This window comes from Boleophthalmus pectinirostris, unplaced genomic scaffold (genome assembly GCF_026225935.1).
Source record: "Boleophthalmus pectinirostris isolate CB_2022bp ecotype Guang Dong unplaced genomic scaffold, ASM2622593v1 HiC_scaffold_21, whole genome shotgun sequence".
In the NCBI taxonomy this organism is placed as follows: Eukaryota; Metazoa; Chordata; class Actinopteri; order Gobiiformes; family Gobiidae; genus Boleophthalmus; species Boleophthalmus pectinirostris.
Genome location: NW_026571175.1, coordinates 18,138,012 through 18,161,585, shown reverse-complemented (window position 1 = coordinate 18,161,585; position 23,574 = coordinate 18,138,012). Strand labels below are relative to the sequence as shown.

The following is a 23,574-nucleotide window of genomic DNA, read 5'->3' as shown; positions in this document are numbered from 1 at the left end:
AGTATACTCAAAGTGCTATATATTTAAAGGATTTGTACTATTCATTGCCCCTGTTATTCCCACAAGAATGTATCTTTACCAGCTGTGCCCTGCCTGTACAGGGCAGTAGATGATGATGTGCAGAGCAGATGCTGAACAGTCAGTAACTGATATAATGCCCAGCCCTTGCTGTGGTTTAAACATTATTATGCCACCTTGTGTGTCATAATCTACATGTCAAAGACTAATTTATGGCAGGGCCCATGCATGAGACAGTGTGGACAAGTTGCTTGTTAATAAGTTATTGCTCTGGTCAGGACTCTGGGACTCTATAGTGAATTTGTACAGTTGCAGGGACCTTAGATAAACCATCACACCCAGTTTTCTCTGAACAAACAAGATCCAACATCTGTAAAGACAAAAAAGTCATTCATCCTCTATACATGGTACAATGCACAATCCACTCTGCACCCAGACCTTAATTGGACTTAATTGTAACATTCTTTACTTTAAAAAAAAGTTTCCAATTGGAAATATGAAAAGTGCTCCTCTGGAGTGAGGCAATTTGTGTGTATAAATATACACACAATGATTGATCCATGTCTCTTCCACAAAAGATAAAAAGTCCACATTTTTCTTTCAATCTGTGTCTGTACATAATCCATACAGATTTCAATAGTTTCTGTCCTCTGTTGTTGATTATTACCGTCTCCAGGGGCTTTTTCCTTTCAGGTTTGCCCCGTCACGAGGGGAGACGCCGCAAAAACGTACAACAGAAAAAAATGAAAATAAAAAACAAGGGCAAAGAAGACAAAACAATCTAGAAATCTATATAACATTAAGCCCAGAAATGAAGGCTTTAAGTACATAATGTCTGGTTTGTGTGCACAGACGTGCTAACACCTGTTGATTGAAGTCCTGTAAAGAGCATATGTCAGAAGGAGCTGCTGGGATCAAAGGGCCAGTCCGTGCATACTGGGCAAACTGGACAAGCAAAGGTGCATGAAGAAAAGATAGAGAGGCCTGGAGGGTGAGTCTCAGTGACACCATCGCTCACGTAAACTCTGAGTCCACTTTAGAGAGGGCATGACTGGACTCCTGCCCCACCACTGACTGCTAACAGGATGTGCAGGTCTACTATTAAGCAGCGTGAATGAGTACATCCAACTGGTACAAGAGGTGGCCAGCCCATTTAAAGATAACGATGCCAATGTTCAACAGAAAACAGACAAAAGAAAAACACACAAGCTTTTCAGAGGTTATATATCACCCAGAAATTGCACTGGTGTGATAGTGTCCACATGATGAGCTTAGATGGTTTCACAATGACACAGGAATTCTGTAATTCTGTTCAAAAATAAAGTTGGCCACTAAAGTTGCATCCTTGTCCTTCTCTCCATTTCCTCAAAATCATGCGCTAACAAATAATCAATTTCTGTTCAAGTTGTCAGTCCATGATAAATTCAAGAGAAAAAATACAATGGTCAAAAGGTTTTCAGATTGTTAAATGTTGCATAGCAACGAGAATGCACCCTGTTGATCTTGTTCCTAACAACACTCACAATGAAGCTAGGGCTAAATGAATGGAGAAGACATCCTATGATGAAAGCCTCAGCAGACCTCCATGATTTACCATAACTTCTAACAAGTCATGGTACAGCAAGTAAAAAGTGAAACACATAATGAATACAATAGTAACTGAGGAAAAAAAAAGTTCTAAGTACAATAATAGTGCTACTAAGAATGATATGAATAATATGGACAAATAATTTTAACTACAGTAAAGAACTCTGAAATGCCAAGACAATTAAGTGACTTTGTCTGAGCAGGAACTTATGGGGTGGTTAAGGTAGGCACACGACAGGCACTGCATGCGTCGGGGAGGCTGGGGTTTGGCTGATTGGGAGTGCTTTAGTGTGGCTCAGAGGGCAAACAGGGCTCATTTCTGTCCAGTAATGGACTGTGATATGGAGCGTGGTGGGATCATGTCCAACAGGTACTCTCTCTGTCGATCTGCTAGGCTGGAGCTCTTGTGGGCACCGACGGCCGCTGGATTCAGGTACGCAATATTTAGTCCTGTGGAGTATGACACACATGTCAGGACATGGACTAAGGTTGGCTCTGTGGGTGCTATGTCTCTGAGAATGTGATTATTACCTGGGATGTTGTATATCTGACGATGGCTATCATGTTGGAGTCTGTTGCTGCTACTGCTGCTCCCACTGCCACAATGCTTAGCACTGGTCATACCCATGAGGCTGCTGGCCACAGACAGCTGGGAGGCCTGGGCGAAGTTTGACAGGACACCTCGAGCAGAGTTTGACAGGCCTCGCTGGAGGGACGCCTGGGCTTGAGGCTGGGATGCCTGAGCATACAGATATAGAGTACTGCATCATCATTTGATGTAATAAAAAATCAACAATTGACCAATAATGGTACATATTACATATACATATTACATATTACATATTACATATTAATAGTGGTAATGCTAAAAGTATATCAAGGTTTGGTACACAATTACAGCAAATAATATTGACCTTATTCCACCCCACCCACTTTTGCCGTAAATGCGTCTAATCTGTGCTTTCTTTGTGGTGGCACTTCCGATTCATTTTAATTGAGATTTTGGGGAAAGTTTTGCTGCTAAAATATAAAATAAAGTAATATAGGACATAAATGTGCACCAACAAGTCAACGCTGCTCTGATTCTCTGGGAGGCTTTAAAACTGCTTTGTAGTCCATATATTATTTGTGGTCAAGATTGGCAGCCCCATGCAAAATAATACAGCATGATGATAGCGTGGTCATGGTAACTTCTGGAATAAGGTTAATTGGTACCTGGCGGAGTGCATGGTGTCGAATCATTGAGTCTGTCTTTGAAGAGTTGGAGCCAGTTGAGGAGGAGCTGGGGGAGAGCGTGGCCTGCTGCTGCAGCCTCTGCTCGATCTCCTGTTATGGTAGCAAGCACACAAAGTGAGACCTGAGACAGTCACTGCTCTCGAACTAATTATGATCTTAAGTTTGCGCATTTTCAGTTAAGGAAATGTGATTATATTTACTTTGTCTCTGCTATGAATAAAACATGAATCAAAATAAAACAATAAAGAGCCTTAAACAGACCTGCTCCTGCTGGAGCGCTTTCACAAACGCATTCTTCAGTCGGTTGGTGTGTTCAGCCTTCAAAGCCTTCTTCTGATTGGACGTCATGCATTGTTCACACAGGATCCGTCCAGTCTTTTCCCTCTTCCAGTGCGGTGTGAAGTCAGTTCTGCACTGGGCGCAGAAAAAAGGCTCCATGCGGGACAATGACCCTCTGAATTTACCTAGACATGTGCCAAAACAAATCCATGCTAAACCTGATCCATTATATAGGTTTAAAACAATAAAATGCTGATTATAACTACTTACCCTGACTATCAAGGACGCTCTGCACCACTTCCTCCAGTCCTACCATGTAAATAAACTCACTGTTGGCCGCAGAGGGCAAGAAGTGAAGGAGTGGGGCCGGGGGTTTAGGTGGTGGGATCTCCAGGAGGGTTTTCTCTAGTTGTTTTCTCAGAGCCAGTTTGGCTGCTGCTTGGCTGCTGGCTTGGTCAGTTATACCACCCACTCCAGTGGACGGACTGACGGCAGAGGCCCCACCTAGAGCCCCTGCACCCGCTGCAGCTGCTGCCTGCATATGGGCCAGGTTCATGTAGATGGCACTGGAACTGGAGTGTTGAGATGACACCTGCTGACCCGCCTGCCCAGAAGCACACAGGTACTTAAACAATGTCTAATTGACATCCGTGTTCTAGGCAACTTTCTTTGTTAAATCTGTGGTGTGTAAAGCCATTTTAATGCATCTTCTAATAATAAAAATAGAGAAATGTCCTCTGAGCAAAGAGAAGTCACAACAGCACCAAGAACTTTGACTGAAATGTATAGTATACATAAAGTTCTGTCTTTATTTATGCCTATCTCTAGGTTCAGATAAACATGCTTGACTAAACACTAGAGGGCAATGCCATTTATGATGTGTGTTGAACTGTCACAGCGACCCTTACTAATAATAGATAGACTCAGATAAACATGTTTTATAAATGTTTATAAACATTTATATCACAAATAAATACTCAATAATTAACAAATGTGAATATATATATTAAAGGTTAAGTCTATGTAGAACTAATGACAGCAGTTATTCATGTGAATAAGAGATTAGAAAACACTCAAACCTGGTAGCTGACAGCGTTAGCCATGCTGCTGGAGCGGCCCATGCCAGGCTTGGACAGTCCTCTCTGTCCATGTAACTGGGCAGGGTTAGGTGCAATCACTCGCTGAGACATCAGCATCGGAGGCAAGCTGGCATTGGCCGCTGACCTGATGACTGTGTGGCCCTGGAGACAACAAAACACAATTACCATAAAATTATACTTAAAGCAAGGAAGAAGTAGTTAAGCTTCAACAAAAAAAATATATATATTTTTAAATGTAGGAAAAAAATGTAGGAGAAAATGCATACTGAAGTTTCTTCTCCAGGCACAAATCTCAGGTGCAAGGAATATTGTGAACACCAGGGGGCAGCACGTGTACAGTAAAGCCCTGGTTTAGTCAATAAGACGATCCACTACACAAAGACCTCTCTATACACAAACACAAAGATGTGCTGAATATTTAATCCTGCTCATCATGAAATGGAGGAGTGAGGCGATGCCCTGCATGAATAAAGACTCTCAGCAGAAGGAAATGTCATAACAACGACTATCTAACCACCAGTGTGTGCGCCACAACACTGTTAACCAATTTTACAGCTACATTTTAGAGCAAGACATGTCTGCCATGGAATAGAACCAACAATAAAGGTCAGAATTACTATTACATAGAATAATGTAAATTTAGAATATATCAAACCGTTTTAAATGTAAGTAATTTGATCTGTTTAGTGCTGATCTTTTGAGAGATAAACACAAGCTTTACCCACAGACCAGCCCATCAAAAGCAGGATCACTGCACAAGAGCTGACTTTAATTGTCTTTATTTCAGTCCTCCTCTTACATTTTCCAAAGTTGGAAGCCTCAAATAGCCATTATCTTACTAATTTAATTTTATACCACAACGGCATGCATTAAAAACAAAATGAAACATAACACAATGTTGCATAAATTCCTCAATCCCAATATTTGGAATGACAACTAGTGCATCTTAGACAGATGACTGACCTGAGCAGTGCGTAGGTTCTGGGGCTCTGGGTTGTGCATGCCGGGGCGCGCTGGCAGCTTACTGAGTCCTGAAGAGCTGTGCAGTGGTGGAGGCTGGGCAGAGCTAGCATTCTGGACCACTGGCACCTGTAGACAAAACTAACTGTAATTAAAAATCCAATGACTAATGAACTAACTGTGTTAATGTAGTGAGAAAATAAAAAAGTAAATAGCCTAGGCAATTTGAACTTTACTTAGCCAGTTGAAGAGATTCCTACATACAGTGCCCTAACAAAATTCACTGATTCCTGTACTCCAACTTGAAGCCCCACTACTCAACTTTAAACTGAAAACAAAAACAAAAACAAAAACTGAACTACTGAACTACTAAAACTGACTACTTAAAAAGCATTAACTTTATTATTTTTTCCTCTTTAGCCCTATGGCTTTAAAAAGTTCATGTATCATTGGAGGCAAAGATTTGCATAAAATAAATATTGTTTCTTCTAAATTCCTCTGATTGTAACACCTAATCATACTTAATTGTAAAATGTATTGCTGCTGACACCCTTCATTTTAACTGGAGCAGAAGACCAAGGAGGTACACCAGATCTGAAACACTGAGCTGTAGTGGAGAAGCCATTCTCACCTTCTGCACCATGTTCTCCTTCTGCATCTGACTTTGGCGGAGCTTCTTGAGCAGCACCAGACGGGCCTCCTCCAGACGCAGCTCCTCTCTCAGGGCTTTGATCATCTGCTGCCGCTCCTCTCCAGTTTTACCCTGAAGCACAAAACAGTGACATTTTCTACCTCATTACTGGCAAAGCAGGGGCCTCCATGACCAACTAATAATAAGATGTCATTTATTTAGACATAAGGAGTAGTAGAGTTTAGATTCTTTTCTTGCACCCGACAAAGAGAAAAACTAGATCCAAATTGAAGCTGGGATAAGGTCTGGATTTTGAGTTGTCAGACTGGACCAGGCTCCGGCCTAGGATCCAGAGCCACAGTGAGAACACATAGATGAAGCAGTGAGAGGAAAAGAGACGAAAGCAGAAGGGCAGAGAAATAGCACAGGGCAGAGAGCAACAATCGCCTGTTACAATTGGAGGTAGCAGAATAAAGCATATTAACACAGCTCTAGTAGGCTATGCTTTTACTGCCAATAAAATGTTTCAATTGTGTCAGTTTTTATCAGACATGAACTTGGGTAAGAGGTTTCATAATCACATAGCTTCTTCCTGTTTTGAAGGACTTTTTGAGGACATCTGACCTTTAAAAACATTAATATTTAGATCTGAATAAATTATTGCTGTGGGGTTCTATGAGGAGGAAATTAAATTCTAATATGATATTAGGTACATAGAAAGAAGTATGATTATTTATACAATATAAACTTATCAAGTTATTTGTTGACTCAGAACAATTACCTTCTTAGAATTTGTGATTTTCCTAATTGCTGCTCTGATTGTCGCCTTACGAGAATAAAGTGTTTGTAAACCAAAAGGAGCCTGTTATGAAGTGAGCTACGGTAAAATACATTTTATCTCCTCCAAAACAAATCAGGTCATCACTGTTAGAATGTGTTTTACGGGCTGAACAAAAGTTAGGTTTAAATAAATAATTCTGATAAAATCAATACTCAAATTCCAGTTTATAATTTTCCGCACATACCTCAATGCTGCTCTGTGATTGGTTCGCCCACCAAATTAACTATACACTGGGCACACTCCAAGATGGATTCTCATAAGTTTGTGAACTCACAAATATCACAAGAAGTCTTAAGTGTTTACAGATCTGTTTATACCTGTGTTGCCTGTGATTTATCTGACCGGTAGAGCAAATGATGTAGGAATATAGGCCTGAATTCAACATGTAGTTGGTATTTTTTTCTGTATTGTAGTTTTTTGTCCTTAGGTATATCATTAAAATGCACAAGGCACCTTTTATTAGTGTTGTTAAATAAAAATGATGAAAAGTAGATGGTCTGATTTTGTTGGCCAAGATATACATAAGTTGTCATTTGTAACAGCAACGGAGCTCTACCTTAAACATTTCGAGGTTGGCACGGTGCATTTTCTCTTCGGGACGAGGAGTTGCTCTTGGGCTGGATGCTTCATTGTCTGACAAAATAATGACATCGGGTGATGGGGTTCTTCTTACATGGTCTGCATCACTGTGGGCAGAAATGAGAAGTTTCATGCATGTATACTCAACTTTTTGAAAGCGCATGTAAGAAATGAAGAATTAGCCCAGAAAAAACAGCTTATTCAAGAAGAAAACCCCAGATCTGTTGCAGTTAAGATATACTTAATTATACATAATTGCAGTGAGAGACCCACCTCCAGATGTTGAGCTAGGTTTGGCCAGGACAATATCTGTACAACACAGAATTAACTTACTCGGCCTGGTTCAGGTTCATGGGGAATTCTAGAGTGCCCAGTGGAAACAATTGTTGACTGAAGATAACTATAGAAGCACTCACCCTCTTCTCCCAGCACTCATATCCACTGGTTCATCCAGGATATTCTCCTTTCCATTCTTGGTCTGTACAGCATGGCTGCTGTGTCCCCCAAGCCGCAGGCTCCCATTTATCTTCTCCTCATAAGAGCCAGTAGCCATGGTGCTTTGGTGGTGCAAGGTGCTAGCTCCAGGGCCCTTCCCGTCTCCAAGGGGTCCTGCCACATCCAGACCTGCTAGATCAGCAAGGTCTTTCCGTTTCAGCAGTGCCAGCATCTTGAGGCGCTCCATGGCCTCGTGGCCCTCCATCTTCAGCCGCTTGGCCAGAGCCTCATCGCGCTCACTGGAGTCTAACCCCCTCTTCAGCAGGTTCAGCCTGAGCGCCTCCTCAGACATCCGCTCCATCCTGGGGAGACAACATCAACACTAAATTAAACTTAAAGGTAGCTCTAATACATGCACAGAAGAAGGATAAGTGTTTTTCAGTAAAGACTTTAATGTAACCCAAATATATTTCATGCAAAAGCAATTAGAAGGACCACAGATTTATTAGTGTGCTTCAAGTCTAAAGAGAAAGCTTATCTGATATCTGTACTACTGTCCAACAAACAAAAATTGCCTCTAGTTTGAAGGCGATGACCCACATCTTTTTTAAAGCAGCCTTTCAGGAATGAAGACAAGAGAAAGTGCTAACACAGTGCCCTGCTGCGACCAGGGTTAAACCAGCTCTACAGTGTGCAGTGAATCTGATCATTCAGGCCTGCTCTCTTTGCTCTGCACCTGGGTCCAACCAGACTCAGACTACAGCAATGCATTATGGTGGATAGTAAAGTAATAAAACATAAGCTATCCACGACAAGCCAAACTATATAAAAATCTTTTTTTTTTTTTAATTATTTATTTGTTTATTTATTAGATAGATAGATATAGATATATAGATATATATACGTAGATTGATAGTCTCACACATGTTAAAGTTGTTGATACTTCTTTTGGTTCACTGATAATTTTCAAAAAAGATGGAGAACAAGAAGCAACCTCAATTTATAAAATCAGTGACATACTTCAGTCAGATGTCTAACAACTCTCATGATTTTGTAAACTAATTTAGAGATTTACTTCAATGAAACAGAGCAAATGTGCAAATTTAGAGCATTTGTATTCACAGTAGTATATCAAGCACATCTAATTGTTTCTTTTGTTACTTAATCGGCTTCCTAATTATTCATCCCAAATCTGATCGTATCATTTCCGCTTGTGTATTGTAAGCATGGAAAAGGATGCAAGGACTGTCTCTCCTCCGATGTCTCTGTTATCCCGCTCATATCTCTGGCAGCCTCTTTAGCGCAAGGAGGAGCCTTAATGATGGCATACAACAGCCCTCCCTGACACTACTTCTTCTCTAATTCATTTGTGACGCAGCAGGGAGCAGACTTGTGCCTCCATTTGCTGACAGAAAACCTTGCTGCTGAGCCTCCACCTTTAATGAGGCATGGAGCGCCTGGAAGAATGCTGCCGGGCCAATCGTAGGCCGCTACCAACTGGACGTCACCAACTGGCACCTCGCACCATCACCCCCCACCCCTCCCTCCCCCTCCTTCCACCACTGCCGACCGCCTTTACATAATAAAATGACTGTTTCACTCAGCTGCTACACAAGCCACACACTCGCTCTGCTCGGGTCTCAGTTCTAGCCCCGCCCTCTATGCCTTCACCAAGGCCCTCCCACTCGTGACTATCAACCCCTCTGGGCTCTGCCAACCCAATGCAAAGAGAAGCAGGAGAGACAATATAATAGGTGAGGTAAAATATGCCGTACACTGATGCAGCCATTTTCCATAGAAAAATTTATATAATATAAGTTGAACCAAAAAAAGTTTCTCTGGCAAAATGTGTTTACAACTTCAGTATTGCTTTACAGAAACTGTGATGAAGTATACAGGGCTGTTGGATTGATTATGTACAAATATTTAATGCGTTCCAACAGTAGGCAGAATTTTGTGAGGTCCTTTCATGATCCAGCTGTAAAGTACCACAAAGAAACCCCTCCCTGCACCTCTACCCTCCCCCCAGTTCCTCGAGCCGTTCTCCCTCTTTCACTGTAAAAATAAACACATGCTTACTTTCAGGGGCCCCTTAAATGTGGCTGGAACGGAGGGGTTCATTTGTTCACGTTACATTGGCCAATCAGCTGCGGACATTCACTGTGTAGGCATGTGTGTGCAGGCATCCAGGACTTGTGCGAGATCCGAGGGAGGTGTAGTAAAGAGTGACACTTTGAAGATACAGTAAGAACCAAGGAAATGTCTTTGTCTTGTGCTGTATGCCCACACTGGAGAGGTTGTGTGTGTACACTCGCAGAGCGGAGACAGAGATGGCAGCTCTCTGCTGACATAATGCCAACTCTTAATTCCCTTCTCCCATCCCCCACACACACCATGTTCTTTATGCACAGTGCGCCCTGTCGATCAGATGGCTGCTGCTAAAATGTCCTCCTTACAATAAACCAACCACACGTCTTAATAATAGCCCGCTACAGAAGAGCCCTTTGAGCCTGTCAACACCAAATTAATACGACTGGTTAAATAATGGGTCTGAACGTATGAATATCATTTGATTAACTCTAATGATATTAAATCCATTTGCATCTGCACTGTGCCATTTACTGTCCTCATGTCACCAGCTTCACAGAGACTTAGCAAGGAAACCACATGTGCCAACTGCCAACCCTGAATGCCCTGTAGTCCGTGCACACCAACAACCAGTATGTAGAGTTAAGTCTGGGTCTAGGCCAGAGCACTGTGCTGTGTGTACAGTGTCTCAGCGTATCACTGTGCCATTACCTGATAAATCTAATTAGCATTAGTTAAACTATTAGTTAAGTAAATTCCTAATTGATTAAAAAAAAAAAAAAAAATCTCACAGAAAAATGTCAGCCTAATTGTGGTTTCATGTGGAGCAGCGCCATGAAAACTATCATGCAATAATAAGTTGCAGTTTGATGAGTGTAATTAATAGATTCCCAAATAATTACACACTTAATATCAGAATAACAATAGATATGTATGTCATCACTTTTATGTTTTGTTTTGTACAGTCTATAGACTTAAGACTATGTCTTATCTCTGCAAATCTTTTTTGATTTAATGGTACAGCAGTGAAGAACAGTAGAGCGGGGGGGGGGGTACCAGAAAGTAAAGCAACAGAATTACCTTAAGTATAAAAACAAGCCGGTAAAAAGGGTAAAATAAAAGAACTAAATAAATTCACCTGTACCCCAGTCTAAAAGACAGATAGGGGAGATTGTGCCTGCTGCTATTAAATAACGCAATAGTTTTCCAGTTATCAGAAAGGGACAATGATATATATTCTGATAGTTCTTAGTCAAATGAAATAAAAATGAAAAAAGAGGGAGAATATTAAGGAACCATTCATCATTAAACTTTTAATGCTTTGCTGAAAAATGCACCGTGTGTATAAAAATAAAGGTTTATAAACAACCAACGCAAATTACTGCAATACTGAGATTGAGCCTACATCCAAATTTAGAAACAATCTTTACATACTACACAATACTTTTTCATCTGGGGTAATATAACAAAGCATATATACAAAAAAAAATTAAGAATGAAGGGCACTCTCATGCATGTCTATTCTGCAAACATATCTACTTCCCTCACTTTAATTCTCATTCTGGTTATGTTAATCACGTTAAACCTCCACAACAGTTCTTTGTCTGAAATGAACTTTCAGACACCATCCACACACATGTTGCCCAAGGTGCCTCACTTTTAGGACACATTCAGCACATTCCTTACATTAAGAGACTGGCCAGCAATCATGAGTTTATTTTTTCATCTACAACCAAGAAAAGGGAGTTAATGGACACAAAAATACATAATTTAATGATTAAGTAAAAAGAATATTGTTCAAACAAACTTCAGCCACAAGAGGTTGGGTAGATATAAATGTATTTATTTTTAATGTATGCTATTTTTATTCATAGGAAGAATGCCTCATCAAGGTCTTACAGAGAACTGAATACACGTAATGTACAGAGTTGAGAAATGTGAGAATGGATAATGCCATTAGAGTCCAGCTCTGTATCTTTCTTCCTATATGAGGGAGCCAGTGGGTTGGTGGAAGACTATGCTTCATGTTATCTGGCAGAGAATGTAAAGATACATCATGAAACATAAATAAATCAATACTTTCTACTTTAATAAATACTTTACAGGGAGTACATGACACATGAAAGGTAAGAGGTGCTAGCAACTTGTTGCTAAAATAAATTATTTCCTGTATATTTCCAATTTACAAGTTGTATATGTATTAATATGTAATTGTCTAATATTGATTGCAGACCTCAGTAATGTGCAGTATCGTAAATGTATTGCACTGTAATTTTAACATTACGTAGAGGGTCAGGTCCTGTGACTTTATACTATGGTGTATTGTTTGCAGCAGAACTGTTGTGATTTACATCACTGGTAGGTTTGAATTTTCCTGGCCAGCCAAGCCATGCCTACAAAGACGTGCAGTGTTGTCACCTTGAGTTCAGATGTGTGTAGTTTAGCCAGAGAAAACAGGTGAGAGAAAATAGAAGCTTTTGTTGTAATTGACAGATGACCAATGAGTTTGTTTGTTTGTCATGTGTCAAAGAAATAAATCAACCTGATTCCTTGGGTCTGTCTGAGTTTGGCCTGAGATGAGGGGAGGGAGAGGTGACCAGACTGTAAATCCTGTACATAGATTTTCAGCCTGCATTTATCATGCAGGGGTTAAATACAGTACCTTTGAAATTCTAATTTAAAATGATGAGTAGCGACATTTGTGTTCAGTTTATTTTCCCACAAATGTTGCAGTCAATAATTCCAAGACATCTGCTTTTTTACTGCTGACACAATGGGGAAAAGAATATTCTAAGAAGCTAAAAAGCTAGTTAAAGGTTGCACTATGCAACTTTATGATGTATAGTCTGCCTACTGCAGGGGTCAACAAACGTTTTTCTCTGGGGGCCACATTATCACTCCTGGCTGTGACGAGGGGCCGGGGTCAGGTAGGCCTTTTAACAGAATTGTATGACCCAGACCAAAATGACCACCAGCAGGCCTCATTGTGTAGTAGAAACTACCATTCTGGCACAGCCATCCACCATGCTATATCAACACATAATTCCTGGCACGTATTTGTTTATTGTTACTAGCGTTCCTTACTAGTGTTCTTAACTAGTCCTTAACTGCACTACAGTCCTGCTGTCCTTAACTGCACTACAGTACTCTGCTCGTGCGTTTATTGTCACTGTTTGCTTGTCAGGTGACGAAAATTGTAATGTAAATGTGAATATAATTATTTAAATATAAATATAATTTGAATAAATACATAATAATACATTGAAAAAAAAAAAAAAGTAAATAATACATAAAAAAGGTCATGACAGCTTCTGAGGATTGCCTCATAGGGCCAGTTTAAATGGTGGGGGGCAGAGGGGCTGGAGGGCTGGTCAAAGGGGCGTGGCGGGCCGGAGTTGGCCCACCGGCCTTAGTTTGATGACCCCTGGCCTACTGCTTGTCTTTTATGCTTTCCATAGTACTGCATAAAATATATTTTTAGCATTTATCGTGACAGGTGTTTTAACTGCCTTGAAAAACAGCTATTCTTAATGAGCATAGTCAACTCTCCACAGAATGGACCTATAACTAGCCCTTCTACAATTACAATATTGACTTATCGTTCAATACATGATAAATGAAACAATCATTTTTGGGGGTCAGTATTTATTTCTATATTTTTTGGCTATATTATCAGATTTGAAATATTAACTTATTTGACTCATCACAGATACAAACTAATTGCTTACATACTATTTTGCTTGTGTTTTTAATCATATTGTACATTTAAAATAGTTTGGATAATACTTCATTAAGGTTATTGTGTCAGTGGCATAAATTAGTTTCAATATATGTACTGTATGTACTTCAGTAATACATCGCTCTTCAAATTGTTTTATTGAGACCTTATAAAATGGTCTTGATGGCGCTACCTGCTCGTCAAACATATACAAGTTTATACCGTGAAACATAACCAGAAAAGTTATACGTTTCCTCTAAAATTTGTGGAAAACAAAATAAACAGTGTTCTAGATATTCAGGTAGGATCATAGCCGTAAGAAGCTCATTTTCCAGCTCAGCTTGGGAAAAGAATAAACATTTGGCTTACTCCTGAACCTGACCTATATATTAAAACTGTTTTAGTCCAGTTGCACCAAGTGAAAATCACAGTTGACAACAGCTGAAAAGCAAAGAAAAAGATTATACTTTTCAAACGCGGCTGACTTTCATATGCTATAATTGTTATATTTACGTTCACTTTAATCCTAGGGTAGTGAAGACGCAAACAAAAGCAGTGATTTGATGACAGCAAAGTCTTCAGGCCAACTCACCAACCAGTGCCAGTACCTTGTCTATACCTTGTCTATACTCATTGCCTTAAACAAACAGATACTGAACCACTACAGAGAAGAAAAGCTTTAAAAAGACAGTGAAAAATGGACTATAATTTGGCCCCCCAAAAATATACAGATCAAATTGTGTTGAGAAGGTGAATTCTATAAAGGTGGACATATTTAAAGCAAAATCGGTCAATGTTGTCAACCAAGAGAGATGCAGATGAGATGCGGCGGGAAAAGATCAGTATTTGTAAAGGCGAGTTTTGGACGCTGGTGAGACCAATAACAACGAAGGCCATAGCAACAGAGCTGTAATTGGTCGCTTAAGACTTGATAGTTGCGGGATGCCGACTCCAGCCAATCAGATGGTGGCGTCTGAAGCTGGTAGTTGTTGGTCGAAACACACACGCGCATGGCTCACCTGCCTGTAAGGAGCAACGCACACCTTAAACACAAAGCTGCTCTTTATTAAACTAGACAACAGCTCATTGTGGGCGTTTCCATGACAACCGGTCGTCTATTTTTAAGCCGTGTCACTAATCAATTCCTGCTCTGCTGTCGCCTGAGGGGTGTGGGTGTGTGTGCGGGGCGGGGGAGAGGGGAGTGATGGGGTTGTAGGGGGGCAATTGGGAGGGGGAGGGGGGGTGAACCTGGAGACAAAGAGCACAGACAACGAAAGGGAAACGTCTGATTCCAATACTATACATCCAAATTAAAATCCTCCCATTGAGTCCACAGCATCGGCATGAGACCACGAGACCACTCTTAATGTTGATAAAAACACAATTAATTCAAACTGGACTCTGCCAAATATATACAAGTGCACTGTACGGCATGCTATAATGAATTAACTTAAAAACCCTGGTGACTGCAACTCTTAAGGTAAAATGTGTCTCTGAATGAGCAGTACCAATAAAGCTGTAAGTGCTGACAGGCCTCTCCCACTGCCTTGTAGTAGTTGTTAATACATGGCAAGTGTATATATTACTGTATTTTGTTTAATTTAAATATCGTACAGCTTTCTTAGAAGTAGGCGACGTCGCCATCCATCAGAAATGTGGTTAAATGTGCCTGTAAATGCCATGGTTGAGGTTCTAGTATGGCAGAAATGTGAGTTATTTTGTATAATCCCAAAACAACAACTGTAATATTATAAATTTTTCAATAAACCCACTTCAGCATACTTGTGTTCTTCTCTACACAAAATCTAAAATTCTACCAGAGTTCAACATCAGATGTATAGGTGGTATCTTGGGTACAATCAGGACCCAGGACTCAGTATGTCAATATGTGTAATGTGTAATCTGTAACATAAAGCCTACTATTTCTGCTTTGAAATCACAGGACTCAAACAATTATCAGATTATAAAGCGATTGTGAAAATGATAATCATATTGATAATCAATTACTAACTGGAAGATAGGTCTATACACATTTCAGAGTAGACCATGTGAAGTTTTTATAACCAAGACAGAGCAACAATTACAATCAAAATGTTCTGTTTCACGTGAAAGACATTTCTAAACATGCTGCATCAAGGGGTCCATATTAGTGTTGTCACGATACTGAAATTTTAAAGTCAGTTTCGATGCTAAGGAACAGACTTGATACTCAAAACCAATTCTAATATCACAATGATAAAGAAAAAACATTGTTTAATTTAGACAATAAAATGTAATTTTCAACATTAAACATAGTATCAACATAGTAATTTATTTTATATTAAAATCTAGTCTTATATCAGTGTAATCGTTCAGTCTCGCAGATAGGCTCCATTGTGGTCTATGGGGTATACTAGTGATACTTGTTCTGCTACAGCTCAAGATCATTCTAGAGCTATTCAGGAAAGGTTCATTTCTGTCCTGTGAAATGTGAATGTGACTTTTTTAGTATCAATACCTGATCAAATGCGTATTTAGTTTCAGTTCTAGTTTTAATATCAATTAGTATCTGATTTTCAATACTTTTGACATCATTAGTTGGGGGGGAGACATAACATGATTTCTTATGCTAAGCAAAGAAAAATAAAAAGGTTGCAATAATCTTATACTAGGTTTGACACCCTTCAAACCTTAAAAGTAAATTCCTATTCAGTGGACTGTACCAAATAAATATCTGGTTTAAGTCCTGATAATAAATCAGAGACATAAGGCTACTTAATCATTTTGCAGGTATAGCTCATTCTCTGGTGTTTGGGGTCATGAACACCATCGGTTGTGATTACAACAACCGTCATGACTGAAAGAGGTTGAGAACCACTATACTAAAAAATAACTTTTTTGATATTATGAAGACATGATCAATTGAATTATTAAACATAATCTGAAAGAATGTCAAATAGTCAATAGTTAAAATAAAATCTGGTAACAGGAAGGGCATGCCTGGTAAGCCAGTCACCCCTACATTCTGTCCAAAAGCAGGAGGGTCTGGAATTACTAAACCAGAGTGTCAGGCAAGCATCCAAATCTGAGACAGTCCAATCTAAGATGCCAGTTTGAAAAAGGCATTTCTCAAATGCAGAAGACATCTCCTATTGAATATTCTTGTAATAGTCAGAATGAAATCTATAACTTATTTGATCTTTCATACACAAACGTTTAGTACTTTGCTTCCTGCAAAGATCTGTGCTGTTTTTCAGTCCTATGTTTGTTTTTTTATTGGTAAACTATATGTATGTTGAGGTGCAAAATTAACTTATGTCTGTCTGTATAATATTGTAAAAGCATGTGGTCTTGGCTGGCAAGACAATAGAAAAGTGTGTAAGTGTAAGTAGGACAAAGTGATAATTCTGCACTTTTTGGGTAATTTCTCCAACAAGACATTACAGTCACATTGTCCCACATGTCTTATGGATTACATGGATGGACAAGGATGGACCAAAAAACCTCAAAGGAGCACACGGACCACCAGATGACGTCAAGAGGGGAAACAAAGCTCAAGAGGTAGATGGCCTCCAATTAAATAAGCTCATTACTCAAACATTACTTTGACGAGGATACATTGTAATAGGATTGCATATTGGAAAAATAATAATCCAGATCATTTTTATTTGAATGGAAATCATGATAATTCACACTATCAGGTCAGTACATCAGTGAGATTAAAATAAAAACAAACTGATGACTTGAAAGAAGGAGCCATAACCAACAAAATACTCCCGTTATTGATGTATTCTATATGTAAAAAGCCCCAGGCAACTTTTCTCTCATGGAAACTTGTATGTGCATAACACCCTTAAATTTATGTTAACAACTGTTTAATCTCAGTTGTGATTTTTGTTAGTTGCAGTAATCATGATTATTTGATTAATTTGATTCATGCACCATCATAACCAGGTCAAAGTCTCATGTAGCTGAGTGAAGTGAATTTAGACCAAGGTATGGATAACTTCAAACAGTATTTCTTCTCACTCTTCTCACAGGGTTGCTGAGTGCAGAGTCAGACTATAATATTATTTACACTGTCGCTTTATGATGACACGTACAAACAGCCCATGCCAGTAGCAGGCTGTGGAGCAGAGCAGTTCAGAGCCCTGTGGGGATGAGGCCTAAAAGACCCGGGCCTCTAGAGAAACAGCCACACTCCTACTGGGGTTTACTGTGCTGTCATACACACAGCTGTCTCCAAAACGATGTGTCAGCAGCACTGGGTCACTTCAACGTGAACTACATGCACCTTTGAAAAATAGACAAAAATTGTAATAGGCATTCAATTAGAAAAATTGTACTGGGCATTTGCACAATCTCCGCTTTTAAGGTATTTGTCTGAAAGACACCGTGACCCCACAGTATCAATCAGACAGTTCTGAATCAGCACACAATCTGAATAAACTGCTATAAAATTTTACAAAGAAAGATATAAAGCCATCAAATTGATTTCAAATGATCTTACTGTACAACTGCTTTAGCTGTATGCAGTGTTTGAGTTATTAAAACTAGATATACATTTTATCTCAGGATTGTCGATTCTTGCCCAGATCAGACCTTGTGGAAATGCATGAGTAATTATTAATCTCTGCGTAAAGTCAGTGAGAGAAATGGTAAAGGGGAGCAGAGGGCCAGAGGTAGGAGCAGCGGTCCATGTGTTTCAGAGCACAAAGAGGAAAATGTCTTCCTCTAAGACCTGGCACTGGGACAAGGCTGAGTGCACAACTTTAGACCACAGGGTGGGGCATACCGTTTCTCCAGTCAAATGAGAGAAAAATAGCAGCTGGAACATGAGACATTTAGTGAGAGCGAGGCAGAAGTAACAGACATCTTAGAATGGAGAGGAACATGGCAGCCAGGAGCACAATCAATATCTCCGTAGACATCAATTGTTCAGATCAGGCCTTAAGCCAATCAGCTAATCCCTGCCAAATTACACGGATTGAATGCATAATTAAACTGCGTTCTGGGTATTTTGGGGACAACTACAATAACTACTAGACTTATTTGCATTTTATTACAATTCTCAAATGAACAAGCCACATACGCCCTTAGAACAATGTGTTCCTTTAAGACGCCAAGTCGCCAATGGTCAAAATGGATTCCATTAATTCTAATCTACACCAGTATATGACCCATCAATGGCCAGGACAGAACCGCAGTTTATAGTAGAGGCGAAATGATTATATGTATATGTATATGTAGGCAGGAGACAGTTTTCACAACATTTAGAATCCAAAGCTGTCCTGTGCGTTTTGGCTACATCTTAGCTAAAATTCACTACGATCACTTAAATAAGTATTCCCAATGAAAATCTTCCTCACCCACAAGTCCTGTGCTGCCCCAGTTATGCAACTTGAACTTCAAATATGAAGGCCTGTTTAAAAGGCACCTTAGGCATACTAATAAAATTATCTTCATGCATCACAAAACAAGTATACTATGACTCATTTTGTATAGAATCCATAGCCCATTACCTAAACAGAAATATGTTGTTAATTCATTAACTCCCACAGAACTATCAGCGGTCAGTCACTACTTGACACGTCATTATAACAACAAAACAATCAGGGGAATTTATACTATTATATTGGCATCAACAATGTTATAATCGACACTTTCCTGTACAATATTTGGCAGATTCAATAGACAACAAATGAGGAAGAGGGGAAGGAATCACAAAGACAAAAACAAGAATTAAAGCCCAGACTGTTTAGGCAGACAACACGTCCTCTAATCTTCCAGATGAGTACAGGTGATGTGATTTATTGTAGAATATCCTGGTACATAATAGTACAAATGAAATAACATGGAATTCAATCCCAACAAAAATCCATATGAATGAGAGGTTTGCATAAAATATTGTATAAATTGGTTGTGAAATTGAAGAGTAGAAAAAATTGGGAATTGATACCAGCGCAGCCCCTGGCAAGTTGGCAAAAACCTTTGCCATTCTGGAGCACATTTGAGCTTGACTTTCAGTTACGTGAAGTGACTAAACTTATACTGTATTTAAGAGTTTCCTCCAAGTACTCCACTTGTTTGTACGATGTTGCATTTTCTACTTTCTACTACTAAATATTAGGGGAAACTCTTGAGTAGCCAAATGTTATGCAATGTCTGATAGATTTAAACTTTTTAGAAAACGTAATTATAGTTTGTACATACATTCTTATAATTAAAGCACATTTTAAGTGATTGCCACCTCGAAATCTGATAACCGCTAACACATTTTAATGCCCGGTTTGAACGGGACCAGAGGGAGCGAATGAGAGCCAACTCACACACCACAGTGACTCATACTTTCTGTCGTTACTGCGCCGTAATTCTATAATAAACTAGTTCTCCATTTATTTGTGTAAGATGACACCTGAAGGTTCCCTAATTTTATGAGGCCAAAACATGGAAGAATTTGATCAGTGAGATAATTTAGTGGCTTGAGGCCACAAGACAAAAGGGCTCAGGCCGATGGAGGAGCATTCATAGACTTCGTGTGGCTCATATGGAAGTAATTAAGGAGTATGGCATCTGTAAATATGGATTGGCGGCACAGGCCAGTAACAAAGATGGCAGTTGTGTGCAGTTTTTTAAACAGCAATGGCAATGCTGAATCAGCACAGAGACAAGTAAAGCCTAATGAAATTGAGTTTATCATGTCTTCGGCTGTTATTTATAGTTTACCTCTTTTTTTTTTTTTTTTAAGCGTTGTAAGATCCCAATGACATAAACCTATGGAGGCTGGAAATGTTATTGTCTTGAAACAGTGACATCTTTATCCAACGCACAGCGTCATGGCACCTGGTGTCTAACCCAGAAACTCCTCAGCCAACAGCCGCAGTCTGTAACTAACTTCTGCTCATACCACCGCATTGTACTCCTCACATGATCAACAAAGTGTGAAGATGTGGTATAACATGAAAAGTATGTGTAAAGGACAAATATGTGGTTTCATTAATCAAATGGACAACAATGCTGACGGACTCATGTCTCCTGAATTAATGTTTATATCTCTGGCCGATCCGCTACACAGCATTCAGAGTCTCCCTCTCTAATATGCACTCATATTATAAAAGCTTACATTCATATTGATCACAGTTTAGTCCCTATCTGGGTAAACTACTGCACTATTTGTGTTAGGGCACATGAGCTCCACATGTGTGTGGCTGTGTTAGGGCTCGCTCAGTCTCCTTCATTGAAAATCCTTCAGTTCATTCATAGACTTCAGAGGCATGGACCTTTCATTCATAGAGCCAGTATGATAGTAGGGTTAGGAAGGCCTATTACAAAGTATGGCAAAGTTTTACATTGCTGCCAGGTCACCATTGTAAATTAGAATTGATTCTCAAGGTTAAACCTGCTTAAATAAAAAGCAAAACAAATAGCATAAAAATATTAGGCTACATTGTATCATTAAACAACATACAGATGTATGCAGCTTCCAAATAGTTTTGACACCTGAAAACACTGTCATGATGACCTCTAAACTGCAACTGAACAAAGTAGCCTATATGTATAGCTTGTTAAGGCTTATTCTTCCTAGACTTAAAGTTATTATTTTTTTAAACAAAGTAAAAAAAAAGGAGTGAGTAAAATCATAGACTACTCTCTAATAGGAAGAAAGCCGGGCACTTCTGGGTAATGTCATACTACTATGCGCAGAATAACAGGCTGAACATTCATTCATATTGATTATCTTAGGATCTCTAACGTCACTCCGCTACGTTTATGTGCTGCTCATTAAACAGTGGACGCGAATAATGCACGGCCTTAACAGCCAAGCGCTCCTGATGCTGTGAGGCGCCAGGCGGCCATTTAGGTGCATATGGAGGCTACGTAAATGGCTGATGCATTTGCAATGTTTCTTCCTAATTGCTGAACCATCATCAACCCCAGGTCTTGCGCTTGCTGTGCTTAACCCGCCACGTCCCACCACTTCACCCCGTCCAAACCTCCTTCCAAACCCTTTTTAACCCCGATGGTCCCAAATTATATCAGTAGAAGGTGGTTTTGGAGAGAGTGCTTCTCTCCTCGGTCTGATTTAACCTCTAGAGACTGTGGATCAAACAATGAAGAAGCATTCCGCACGACGCTTCATCACGATGCCGTCACAACATTTGCATTTACAGTGAAGAATTTATTCAAACAAGGGCGCATTAAGGTTCACCTATTGTTACATTTCTGTTGACAGTAAGAAACAACAAGAGGGTTTCAAAGGAATTGACCAGCTGTCGGCGACGGTTGCTGGTGGCCAACATGTCAGCCTGAATCAATAAATAGCAACGCAAAGGCCCTCTATTGTCTGTCCGAGCATTGAATTGGGAAGAAAACACAACAGCTAGCACTATACCGTTACACGAGCCGCGCAGCCACTGCCAAAAACATATTTGAGCGGGACCAGGCCGCGCGCACATCCTCGGGCTCACCTGTGCGTCCTTCCCCTCTGTGTGTACAGTCTCCGGGTTCACGGTCCGGTCCTGTCGCTGCGGAGGCACCTCACCACCAGCTCCCGGCACCGGCAGGCAGCACTGAACAGCCTATTGGGCCTACACAATCCCCCTTCCCCTCGCTGATGCCAGACGCGCTGCTCATTGGACAGGCGCGCACTGTTGTACAGCTAGAATGACATGCGATTGGCTGCTCACAACCATAGAAAACCCAGACAGGACCCTGGTTGGTTTGAAATCCCATGTCGGCGGAGCCAGCCGAATGGTTAATTGGATGCTGTTCCACGGCGTAGCGAGAGAGACGACACATTGGTCTGTAGGCTTGTTGTTGTCTGTGTCTGGAGCAGGATGGAGGCTTGTACAATAGGGCTCGACCATGACAGTGAGCTATGTCAAGTGCAGGTTTAGCTCAGATTGTAAAGTTCAGTCAATGCGGAGCAGGCCGATTGCACTGCTGGTTATAGCTTACCTTGTTGGGACAAGGAAGGACCGGAATAGAAAAAGGAAAGACATTCATATTACCTATATTTTTACGTCGATTTATTGCGCATGGGATTGGAGCAGCGGCTGATTAACACCTTAACGACCGGTAAAAGATGGGAGGATCGCTTTACGAAAAGACAACGCTCTAACCCAGACTAATAAATGAGGAAGCTGACCCAGTGGGCAAATCGGTACCACCTAAAAGCAGACGACGAGCAAAATTATCTTTTACAGGAGTTTTAAGATTTGCTAGCCCACAGCTGCACCGTTTTTGACTGTCCGTTTCCAGATAACCAAGTCATAATTGCTATAGGGCCTAATGTCTCTTATAACTTTATCAAATGTTACGCTTATCTTACATTTAATTATGTTTAATTGCCTTATGTTAAACTAATTGTTAACTAGGCTAGTACGACGCCGGTTGGCGTCCAATTAAAAAAAAAAAACTGGTTTAAAGGGAGACGCTCAGCAGAATTGTACGTATCACGCACGGAGGCCTATGCATCAATAAGCTCCATAAGGCCCACCATGTAAACTAATCATGTAACCTAACTATCTAGGTCATGTGGCCATTGAAAAATGTGCGGTGCGCAAGACCATTGCGCCATCTGGCGTCTCCGTTTATCTTTTTGTCTATAAGGCCCTATGAGCCTCAGGGGTCAGTCCTCTTTACAAACGGTAGCCTATACACACAAAAATCTCCAGGCCTGATCATCACTATTGATTCAGTAGTTCAAAAGAATTTAGCTATTTAATTAATTAATTAATTATTAATAAAAGTTATGTTTGTATGTCTTTGGAATCCAAATTCAAGGCGTAACTTAACCAAAGCAGTTGATAAAGTGAAGAGTCTGAGACTTTTGGACAAAAGTTGAACCAGCCACAACTTCGCCACTAGATGGCGTAAACACACAGAAGCTGAGTGATAATGAGTTGAATAGCATTATTTTCACTTTAGTTTTTTTTTTTTTTTGTAAATGTCACAGTTTATGGGCAGCTAACACTCGCACCTCACAGAAACAAGATTCATGACTTTATCTTGACTTTATCTTCTCTTTGGGGCCTTTCAATGTGTTGTGCATGTTGAAGCTAAAACATGCACATTAGGTTCCCCCCACAGCTACACAGACCTGACTAAAACTACTAGATCA

The 23,574-nt window shown here is 40.1% G+C and overlaps 1 protein-coding gene across 1 annotated transcript; it reads right to left on the bottom strand.

Annotated features, from left to right (window-relative positions):
* Nucleotides 1-1,466: 1,466 nt before the first annotated feature.
* gatad2b (GATA zinc finger domain containing 2B) lies at nt 1,467-22,058 on the bottom strand. Its single transcript, XM_020932782.2, has 11 exons — nt 21,920-22,058; nt 7,648-8,028; nt 7,209-7,338; nt 5,812-5,943; nt 5,184-5,309; nt 4,200-4,361; nt 3,391-3,724; nt 3,103-3,305; nt 2,821-2,931; nt 2,137-2,344; nt 1,467-2,055 (listed from the first exon to the last, which is right to left on the bottom strand). Exons 2-11 carry the CDS (start codon nt 8,025-8,027, stop codon nt 1,919-1,921), a joined length of 1,923 nt encoding a protein of 640 aa, XP_020788441.1. The 5' UTR covers nt 8,028; nt 21,920-22,058; the 3' UTR covers nt 1,467-1,918.
* Nucleotides 22,059-23,574: the final 1,516 nt, after the last annotated feature.